The 11766-nt window shown below is 39.0% G+C and overlaps 1 protein-coding gene across 1 annotated transcript in view; it reads left to right on the forward strand.

The window, feature by feature from the left end:
- The window catches only part of Smp_163920 (putative titin), a gene marked incomplete at its 5' end in the record, with an annotated part of 168880 nt that overhangs the window by 55319 nt on the left and 101795 nt on the right, over nucleotides 1-11766 (forward strand). The window contains 2 exons of the mRNA XM_018790295.1: nucleotides 601-782; nucleotides 9181-9280. Coding sequence (XP_018655653.1) covers nucleotides 601-782; nucleotides 9181-9280 — 282 coding nt within the window. The remainder of the gene's footprint in view (nucleotides 1-600; nucleotides 783-9180; nucleotides 9281-11766) is intronic.

The following is an 11766-nucleotide window of genomic DNA, read 5'->3' on the forward strand; positions in this document are numbered from 1 at the left end:
ACAAACAAACATAAAAAAACAGATAGCTTGTTGAAATATCTAGATGGTAGGGATGGACAGGTAGCCCCGATATTCAAGCAGGCCTCCAGCATTTGTTATCAGGTTGAATTCACTTAGTATTGTTTGTTTGAATCTTCCCATTGATGCTTAGGACTGAAACTGGTCAGTCTCTTATTAACATATGTGCATACTGTGCGTATTGCCTCGATATTACCTTAATTCACAAGCATTATAAGCAAGAGGCTATCAGGACTCAGTAGCTGAGTGGATAACGTGATGGCGTTTGAAGCGAAGGTACTCGATTCGAGTCCCAGAGTGAACATCAGTTCTGAGATGTAGGTACATCCATCTGACGAGTCCCAAATAAGACGAAACGCGCGTCCTGGATACCACTACCAGCCACTATCCGTCTTTGCTTATAATGTTATCAGATTGTGTTTGCGATTGCTGATTATTGGATAAGATCAACAACTGAAAAGCATGATGCAAATCTACAACATAATTTCATTATAAAAAGGGGAAACAGTCTTTAGTTAATTTCGTATGATTATATTCAATCTAAAAGTTGGTAATGACCATTTATTACAATTTTTTTCTCAGCACCACCTGTTATATCAAAAGAAGGTAGTAGTGAATTTGAATTGGGTAATCAAGAAATTGGTTTATTAACTTGTATCATTGCAATTAGTCAACCTCCAGCTAAAGTAACATGGTATAAAGATGGAAGACCATTAGAACATATTCCTGATCGGATTAACTTTCTTGATCATGGACATACTGTGGTAAGTGAAGTTTTAATACGTGAAATGATTTTCTTTGAAGTTCACATTGTTTTCTCTTCCAATTGCTATCATCTCTAAGATATTTTTTAAAATTAAATCTTGTAAATGACACTGTAAAAACATGAAGAGGATTCAAATACATGAAACGTATTTTCTCAGTATGGGGTTATGGAGATTATTGAGTTTAGATTGATATGATGAATGGATCAATGTTGAACCACCACTGAAAGCCTGGAAGCACTGGACATCAACACCGTTGGATGCTGGCTAAATGGTCTAGAGGATAAGTGATCGCGAGTGAGAACTAAGGTCCTAGGTTCGAGGCCTGCATGAGGAATCGTGAATGAGCACTGCTGAAGACGGTCGTTCAAAGCTTCCGGGTTTTCCATAGTGGTCTGGTCTAGCAGGGGCGGCCAAACCGAAACGTGGCATCAGTCCTTGAAGTCACTAACTTCTGGTCTGAACAATGTCGGTCAATGCAGACTACTTGAATGGGGTCCACATGACTATCGTAACCAATGGTTGGAGACTCTAGATGACATGGCTCAGAATCGATCACAATGGCGTAAGTGTATACACATTTTATCTTCCCTTAAACCTTGACATTAAAACTGCTTCATATCTGTCTTTCTTCCTGTACTATATCCTTATATACTACCTATCTTTTATATATTAACACCACTAAATTAACTACTTCTATGAATCCGGTATTCATCTTGTTTTGCTAACGAGGTATGGCAACTTTGACCGATGAATATATGTGCCTGGTCCTACGTTGTAGCTGACTGACTGACTGATAGTGATCTAGCTTTAATTAACTCATGAATTCAATTATTAAATTCATAGTTATTCAATAAATAAAATCTGTAAATCATAGAACTGAGTGGACGGCCTAATCTTACGTAGTGAGAAGATAAGGCTTAAATGAGCATGCTAACAGTCTCATTTTTACATCAGTTTGTGAAATTTAATTCAAATAAGAAGTAAACAAATCGAATTATTAAATCATAACAGTGAATCAGTAAATACAATGTGAAAATAAAGCCACCCTACCCTCATCTTAGATACCACACAGATTACAAGAAAGCATTCATAGAAAAAGATCATATTACCTATGGAGAATGATGAATATACTTCTGTGAATGAACTAAAATCAAAAATTACGCTTGTTACCCCTCGTGAAGGAGCATAGACCGCTCACCAGCATTCTCCATTCAACTCTGTCCTGGGCAATCCTTTCCAGTTCTTTCCAGTTAACATTCATTCTTTTCATATCTGCTTCTATTTCTCGACGTAATGTGTTCCTTATCCTTCCTCTTTTCCACTTCCCTTCCGGATTCCAAGTTAGGGCTTGCCTTGTAATGCACATCTTAGAACTAAGATCAACTTAAGTAATAATAGTAATATCTACTGTTTATTTAATATGAACTATTCATCGTAATTCAGTTTGTTCTAATGAATTTCTACTTGGAGATCAAACCAACTGATATTAGGTTCAACTATCCTATGAGAGAAATAAAAGTCTCATCAATTTCTGAATAATAACTAATTGATGAATTGATGCCAATTTTCATTGCACTACTTAATAGTCTACTGAAAATAATAAGAACAGATCGTCTGAATAAATCTTGAACTAATCATCTGTAAGTATAATTTAGTTCTTATATGTTAACAACTAAAGTTTCGGAGATCATAGGATTCAAAGTAATGGGCTTTGTGTTACTAGTTTAATGCAAGTCAATCTGCAACATAAAGTAATAACTTACCTGAAGGGTTTTTGTGGAGATTTAGTATTTTCATAGTTGAAATCATTAGTCAATTGAAGCTAGAACACAATGGAAAACCTGGAAGCACTTGAAGGCCGTTTCGTTCTATTATGAGACTCCTCAGCAGTGCGTATGCACTGAAGACAACTCACTGAAAACAATTAGTGGACGGTTGCTCTACTTTGTGGATCAGTTGAAGTTAGACATTCACACCGTTGGATGCCGGCTAAGTGGTCTATCGGCTTAGTGCGCTGGCGCGAAACTGGTAAATCCTGGGCTCGAATCTCGGGAGTGCGGGATCGTGGATGCGCACTGATTAGGAGACTCATAATAGGACAAAACGGCCTTCCAACAACTTATCTCATTAGTTTCACTGTGAAATCCATACTATTGAACTTTGAAGAGAATTCTGTCTATTTCCTTTATCATTGATAAATGATCTTTTTAAGATTGGTATCTCAACGAAACCACTGATATTCAAGTTCACCCTAGAAAAAAATAACTATGAAAGAAATCGGAATTACTGAAAATTCTGACAATCCAAATGACCCATGTCTGATTTTGAGAGCGAAATAGAAAGAAAACAAGTATTACTCGATAAAAAATGTATTTTTGCCTATAAAACTCAAGATCACACCCGATTTTAAAACTTCCATTTATGTGAGATACTGTTAATATTCTCTGTGGAATGATGACTTTTAGTGGGTAGACAAGGGGAAATTATTTATTCTTTCCTAAGCTACCGACTACCTTTCCTCATGATTGCTTTGACAACAAATAGTCGCTTACTACTCATCCTTTTAATGTCTGCTTTCAATTCTTGACTCAGTGTTTTCTTGGAACTTCCTCATTATCAAAAACAGTCAACTAAAGAATTCCAAGCTTTTTTTTTTAACTTAGTGGGTTGTAATGTACGTCTGGTCAGTATAATTCGATTAAGCGTGGGTATGTTAAAAATGTCTGAAGTGAAAAATAATTAATCAAAATAAATATGGGCAAAACAGGAAGATTAAAACACATTCACTTAGTATTGTTTGTTTAAATCTTCCCATCAATGTTTAGGACGGCAACTGGTCAGTCTCTAATTGGCATATGGGCTTACTGTGCGTATTGCCTCGATATAGCCTAAATTCACAAGCTAATAGAACGAAACGAGTGTCCTGGATTCCACTGCTAGCCACTATCTATCTTTGATAAAAACACATTGTTTATACACTTATTAAATGATTGTATAATAGAAAAATGAAAATAAGTAGTATGACAGAGTGAGAACCGGGTACATTGTTGATTGAACTAAAAGTATTTGAATATTCATGATCCTACAACTATTAATATATAATGCATTTGTATCAAATTGATCTCATCCATAATTTTCCCCATTAAACTATGGTTGTTTTAAGATCAAAACAGGCTTATATTTAGTTTTTATCATAGTTGAAAGCGTGAGTCAATTGAAGCTAGGCTTCGGCTTGAGACTGGTAGGTCCTGGGTTTGAATCTCGCGAGAGCGGGTTCGTGGATGCGCACTGCTGAGGAGTCCCATAATAGGACGAAACGGCCGTCCAGTGCTTCCAGGTTTTCCATGGTGGTCTAGCTTCAACTGACTCACGCTTTCAACTATGATAAATACTAAATCTCCACAAAACCCCTTCTGATAATTCATATTTAGTTGACTGATAAATATAATAGTCTATTAAAGAACAAAGTATTTTTTTCATGGAGTTTTTTTCTCTGAGCTGAATGGTTTGGTCGTGGAGCTTTCATCATTGTTCTGAACGACATCATTGGCATAAACTTCAGGTAGAAGTGAAGTGTTCGAATTTCTCCATATATAGTTCACAGCTTGTCCTGTAGACCTCGATGTTGATTGGTTCTTGTTGACCTTATACCTGTCATTGTCTACTTCTTTGTTTTGGTTGTATCGAACACTTCTTTTTTTACATGAAGTTTGTGCTTATGATGTCGTTCAAAACAAACATGAAAGCTTCACGACCACTCAGCTCAGAGAACAAAAGTCCATCGAAATCATCCATCTGAGCTACAAATCTTCTCCACTATCTCAGAAAAAAATTTTATTGTCTGTCTGACTCAATGTGAACGCTCTTAAAATTCGAAAAACCCAGTTTCTTATATGAATAAGTCAAATTTTATAAATAAAACAGTGTTGTCAAATGCTAAACAGATATGTTTGGGATTATATCATGGGCATATGACCAGTAACTTTGGTTACGTGAATAATTCGCTCAAAATAGCTCATTTACACTAGCACAACTCTTACTGTATATTATCGAAATATCGTGTGATGTGTCTAGTTTTGTCTCATATATCACAAGAATCAGTAGTCCTAATTTTCCTCTTGGAATAAAGCACGTAAAGAGCTGATTGATGGATTTGCTGATACTTAACAACTTTAAAAGAAATTGTGATGAAAGGCTTCTTGATTCAATGTGAATGTTCAGCTGATAACCGTTGTTGATTATAATCTTCAAATGCTAATTCTTACCGTAAGTTCGTTATTTCAAATAACGTCAAGATAACTCATTTTGAAGAAATTAAACATGCCATTAGCAGAATGAAACAACAATAATCATGATTGAATGGTAATAATAAAGTGGAAATATCCTTCAAGTGAATAATAATGTCATAGTTGAAATCATGAGTCGATTGAAGCTAGAACACCATGGAAAACCTGGATGCACTAGAAGGCCGTTTCGTCCTATCATGGGACTCCTCAGCAGTGCGCATTCACGATCCCGCAACTCGCGAGATTCGAACCCAGGACCTACCAGTCTCGTGCCAGAGCACTTAACAGATAGACCACTGAGTCGGCATCCGATGTCTAACTTCAACCAATCCACGAAGTTTGAGCAACCGTTCACCTATTATCTTTAGTGAGTTGTTATCTCATAACAGACGTGGTTGAACTCCACTGGTCACTGTTTTTCACTAGAACTCCAGGACATGTATCTTCAAGTGCTGTGGAGCGAGACTGGTAGGTCCTGGGTTCGAATCTCGCGAGTTGCGGGATCGTGGATGCGCGCTGCTGAAGAGTCGCACAATAGGACGAAACGGCCTTCTAGTGCATCCAGGTTTTCCATAATGGTCTAGCTTCAATTGACTAATGATTTCGACTATGAAAATACTGAAATCTTCACAAAACTCCCTCTGTGTATAGTATTGATGAAATAGATCTGAATCTCACAAATTTACTGATATTTGGTTTGGTAATGCCAAGAACGATGTCTTCTAAAGAATCTTTGAAAACCGAACAGTGGTCTCCAACTGTTTAATCCTAGAATAAGATTGATGTAGGATTACTTACTTACTTACTTACGCCTGTTACTCTCAATGGAGCATAGGCCGCCGACCAGCTTTCTCCAACCCACTCTGTCCTGAGCCTTCTTTTCTAGTTCTTTCCAGTTGTTATTCATTCTTCTCATGTCTGTCTCTATTTCTCGGCGTAATGTGTTCTTTGGTCTTCCACTTCTCCTTCGACCTTCAGGATTCCATGTGAGGGCTTGTCTTGTGACACAATTGGGTGATTTCCTCAAAGTGTGCCCAATCCACTTCCAGCGCTTCTTCCTGATTTCTTCCTCCACTGGAATCTGGTTTGTTGTCTCCCACAGTAACTTGTTGCTGATAGTGTCTAGCCATCGGATCCGAAGTATCTTGCGTAGACAGCTGTTAATAAACACTTGTATCTTCTGGATAATGGCTTTCGTAGTTCTCCACGTCTCTGCCCCATACAGAAGAACTGTCTTGACATTTGTATTGAAAATTCTAACCTTGGTGTTGGTTGACAATTGTTTTGAGCTCCAGATGTTTTTCAGTTGTAGGTATGCTGCTCTTGCTTTGCCGATCCGCGCCCTCACATTTGCATCTGATCCACCGTGTTCATCAATGATGCTGCCCAGATATGTAAAGATTTCCACATCCTCCAAAGCTTCTCCGTCAAGTGTAATTGGATTGGTGCATATTGTATTGTATCGGAGAGTCTTGCTTTTCCCTTTGTTTATATTGAGACCTACTGCTGCTGAGGCTGCTGCTACACTGGTCGTTTTCTCATGCATTTGTTGTTGCGTTTGTGATAGAAGAGCCAGATCATCCGCGAAGTCTAAATCGTCAAGCTGCATCCTGCCTGTCCACTGTATCCCGTGATTTCCTCCAGATGTTGACGTCTTCATGATCCAGTCGATGACCAGGAGAAAGAGAAAGGGTGAGAGTAAGCAACCTTGCCTAACACTGGTCTTTACCTCGAACGAGTCAGTGAGTTGTCCTCCGTGGACGATTTGGCAGTTTAGTCCATCATAGGAGTTCCGTATGATATTGACTATCTTCTCAGGCACGCCGTAGTGTCGAAGAAGCCTCCATAGTGTCGTCCTGTCCACGCTATCAAATGCCTTCTCGTAGTCGATGAAGTTGATGTACAGTGATGAGTTCCATTCGATTGATTGTTCCACAATGATCCGCAGAGTTGCGATTTGATCTGTGCACGATCTATCCTTACGAAATCCAGCTTGTTGATCTCGAAGTTGGGCGTCCACGGAATCCTTCATCCTGTTTAACAATACTCTGTTGAAAACTTTTCCTGGTATTGAGAGGAGAGTGATGCCCCTGTAGTTGTCACACTTGCTGAGATCGCCTTTCTTTGGTATCTTGATCAGAAGTCCTTCTTTCCAGTCTGTTGGTACATGTTCTTCGTCCCAAATCTTACTGAAGAGGATGTGGAGTATCTTGGCAGTTGCTGCTACATTTGCTTTCAGTGCCTCTGCCGGGATGTTGTCTGGTCCCGCTGCTTTGCCACTCTTGATTTGTCTAATGGCCATGCTGATCTCTTCAATTGTTGGTGGGCCAATATCGATTGGGAGGTCTGTGGGTGCTGCTTCGATGTTGGGTGGGTTCAGTGGAGCTGGTCGATTCAAGAGTTCCTTGAAGTGTTCTACCCACCTGTTTCGTTGTTCTTCAATATCGTTGATTACTTTGCCTTCCTTGTTCTTCACTGGTCTTTCTGGTTGACGGTAATTTCCAGCAAGTTTCTTTGTTGTATCATACAGTTGTCTCATGTTTCCCTCTCTTGCAGCCTTTTCCGCTGTCATCGCTAAATCTTCCACATATTTACGTTTGTCGGTTCTGATGCTCCTCTTCACTTGCTTGTTTGCCTCTGTGTATTCGGCTTGTGCCTTGACTTTTTCTGCTCTTGTTCGGCTGATATTGATTGCTACCTTCTTGTTCCTCCTTGCTTCAATTTTATCCAGTGTACCAACAGTGATCCATTCCTTGTGATGGTGCTTCTTTTGGCCCAGAACCTCCTGACATGTTGAAACGATTGCCTCCTTGATACCTTTCCAGTTGCTCTCTATGGTGGTTCCCTCTCCATTGAGTAGATCATGAAAGGCCTGGAACCTGTTGCTGAGGGCTATGTTAAATTCGTTGAGTTTGTCAGCATCTCGAAGAAAGGCCGTGTTAAACTTTTGTGATGTTGTCCGCGCCGTTGTCCAGTGCTTCTTGAGTTTTAGTTTCATCTTAGCGACCAGCAAATGGTGATCGGATGCTATATCAGCTCCTCTTCTGGTTCTCACATCCTCCATCGTCCTCCTGAACATTTTGTTGATGCAGACATGGTCGATTTGATTTTGTGTAGTGTGATCCGGTGAAATCCAAGTGGCTTTGTGTATGTTTTTGTGTGGGAATATGGTGCCACCTATGACCAGTTTATTGGAGGCACATAGGTTTGCGAATCTCTCACCGTTTTCGTTCCTTCCTCCCAGTCCATGTTGTCCCATGACGTCTTCGTATCCAGTGTTGTCCTTTCCAACCTTAGCATTGAAATCTCCCATTAGAATGGTCAGGTCCTTGGTTGGGCACTTCTCGAAGATTGACTGCAGCCTATCGTAGAATTGGTTTTTAGCGTCTTCATCGTAGTCGTTGGTCGGCGCATAGCATTGGATGATGTTCATTGTAATGCCCTCTCTCCTTGTTTTGAAGGAGGCTTTGATGATCCTTGGTCCATGAGATTCCCATCCTATAAGTGCATTTAGTGCTTTTCTAGACAGCATCAGTGCCACTCCTTGTGTATGTGGGGCATTTTCTTCTTCATGACCGGAGTATAACAGAAGTTCCCCTGAAGACAGTCGTTGTTGTCCAACCTGCGTCCAATGTGTTTCACTGATTCCAAGCACTTCCAGGTTGTATTTCCTCATTTCCGCAGAAATTTGGAAGACTCTTCCGGTCTCCCACATTGTCCGGACATTCCATGTACCTATAAAAATTTTCGCTCTGGTTGTAAGAAGGTGCATCGGCCTCATGACTTCCGAAGGAACTCGGCTTTCATCATGAGACGTCACTTTTCCTTCTACTCCCAGGGCAGAGTTTGAATGGTTTGAATGATTTTTTCTGGTTAGCGTTTTTTTAGCGGGTTGATTTTCTACGGGATGGGGTCGCTAACCCCATGCCCAACCCTCCTCCTTTACCCGGGCTTGGGACCGGCAGTAGCCCCTGGAGGAGCTACAGGCGGAGTAATTGATATAGGATGCATACTCATAATTTCATATGAGATTAGACCTGACTTCTGTTCAAATATATTGTACAATATTACTTCAGTAAATATTCTTTCGTTTTGGAAAAAAAATTTAGGAAATACGTGGTAAAAATGAAGAAGACTCTGGTTCATATGAATGTCGTGCTGAAAATGTTGCTGGAATAGATTCTAGATTTTATCAAGTAACAGTATTAAGTAAGTCAGTATAAAGTTGATGATGAAGTTTGTTTATTTGCATTGTTATTAATGGAGCATAGGCTGCCGACCAGCATTCGCCAACCCACTCTGTCCTGGACCTTCCTTTCCAGTTCTATCCAATTTTTGTTCATTTTTCTCATGTCTGTCTCCATTTCTCGGCGTGTTAATACACAAAATAATCAACACAGTCTATCAAACAGGTAAAAGGAGAGACATTAATAACATACCGAACAGTAAAAAGAGAATAGGAAAAATGAGTCAATGGACTTAATACGGTTCATGATAAATATAAAATTATGAAGTTAAACATTAGCACGATTATATGTTGACCGGCGTTCTCTCGCAAGGCCGAAGGTCCTGGTTTCAAGTCTTTCGTACGGGATCATGGATGCGCACTGCTGTCCAGTGCTTCTAGGTTTTCAATGGTGGTCTAGCTTTAATCGACTCATGAATTCGACTACTACAATATCCACAATACCTCATTCTGATAATAAAAATATGATTAGAGAATAAGCGAAGTATAGTCATACAAGGTAAAGAAAGTTAATATGGTGGTAGACGTTTATTGTTGTCCTTGATTGGTGTGTTAACCGAATGTTGTTTATTGTATCTTCTTACAGATATTTATTTATTTTTGTATGTCATTTGTAATTTCGATAATATAATTTGATCATACTTTATACAATATCCATCAAATTAACTTTCAACTATGTACTTATTGACGGATGACTTCTTTCTATTTTAAAGACGATTTGAAGTAAATATAAACTTTTATCGTAGACTGACATCAGCTTAGGAACTATTGTAAATCTTGGAGCGTGAGTAAGTTATATTTTATAGAGGTTAAAAAGTCTTCAGTAAAACATGTTACGCGACTTAAATGTTCTTCATCCTGATTTGTATAGAGTTGTTGGAAAAAATTGACTAATAAAAGAAACTAGTATTAAGAAGTCGAGTGTAAATGAGACAACCTCGGAAAAAGACGAGAATCTTATCTGCTCTCAGTACAGACGTTTAGGACGATGGGCGGAGCAATTCAAGGAGCACTTCAGATGGTCTTCAGCTACTCCACAACTACTCACTATTCCCAAACAGTCTGAATGAAACATTGAAGTAGATCCCCCGACTCTTATTAGTTTCAGAAAGCTATGGTTAACCTGAAACGAGGAAGAGCAGCTGGTCCAGATGGATTGGCTCCAGAGGTCTTTAAATATGGTGGTCCAGTTTTAGCGATTAGTTTGGCTAACATTTTAGCTAAAATCTTGGAGTTGAACGTAATCCTATGTGACTGGTCACAATCACTGATTGTCCCAATATATAAGAAAGGGTCAAAATTATCTTGTGATAACCATAAAGGAATTAGTTTGAATAATGTAGCATCTAAAATACTAGCCTCAATAATTATTGGGCGCCTAACTAAAACTCATGAACTGTAAACACAAGAAAATCAGGCTGGCTTCAGAGCTGGTCGTGGCTATTATCGACCACATATTCACCATTCGTCAGGCTCTAGAACACTGACATGCTTATCGGCATCCAACATTGATAGCTTTTCTCGACTTAAATTCAGCATTCGACTCAGTAGACCGAGAGGCTATATGGCAGCATCTGTCATTGAATGGTGTACCTCAGAAGTACATAAACCTTGTGAAGGCTCTTTACTCGAACACTACAAGTCTAATGAGAGTTTATGGTGAAATGTCATCTGATTTTGCAACCTCAAGTGGTTCCGACAATGTTGTCCACTATCTTCTTTTCTGTTTAATTTCATCAAAGATCAACTGCTGGAAATAACGTTTTCGTCGACTAAATTTTCAGGAATCGATCCCCCTCCAAGGGGTCCACTTATCAACTTAGAATACTCAGATGACACAGTCCTGATGACACAGACGCTGATAAAACGCAAAGTCATTTGATAGCACTGAGCAGCAATGCCAGAATGTTTTGGGACGTGTTTCTCCCCCTCTAAATGCTAGTTAATGCTCCAGGACTTGCCTGCGTCAACAAATGAACTGTTTAATTTGTACTCTGACAGTCATGTATAAACCAGTATCGAAATGAAGAAGAACACTATGAACGCAATCGAGTGTGTTCTATTTGAATTTTAAATCAGGAACAAATTTTTATACATAGGAATTGTCCATTAGTTCAATTGTCATAGTCAACCTAAATAACGCAGATTTTTTTTGGAAATATAGATCAGGTTATTCTGACTCGACCACTATGAATTCCAATATACATAAAATCAATAATCGTGTACCATTTCTCAAATCAAGAATGTTTCCTATTCAGAATGCATGACTTATTTCTGCACATGGGAAATCATTTTGATAGTTAATTCAACTAAATAAAAGTTGATCAAATTCATTATCAGAAGAGGTTTTGGGGAGATTTTAGTATTTTCATAGTTGAAAGCGTGAGTCAATTGACGAAACGGCCGTGCAGGGCTTTCAGGTTTTTCATGGTGGGCTTGTTTTATTTTA

This window comes from Schistosoma mansoni, chromosome W (genome assembly GCF_000237925.1).
Source record: "Schistosoma mansoni strain Puerto Rico chromosome W, complete genome".
In the NCBI taxonomy this organism is placed as follows: Eukaryota; Metazoa; Platyhelminthes; class Trematoda; order Strigeidida; family Schistosomatidae; genus Schistosoma; species Schistosoma mansoni.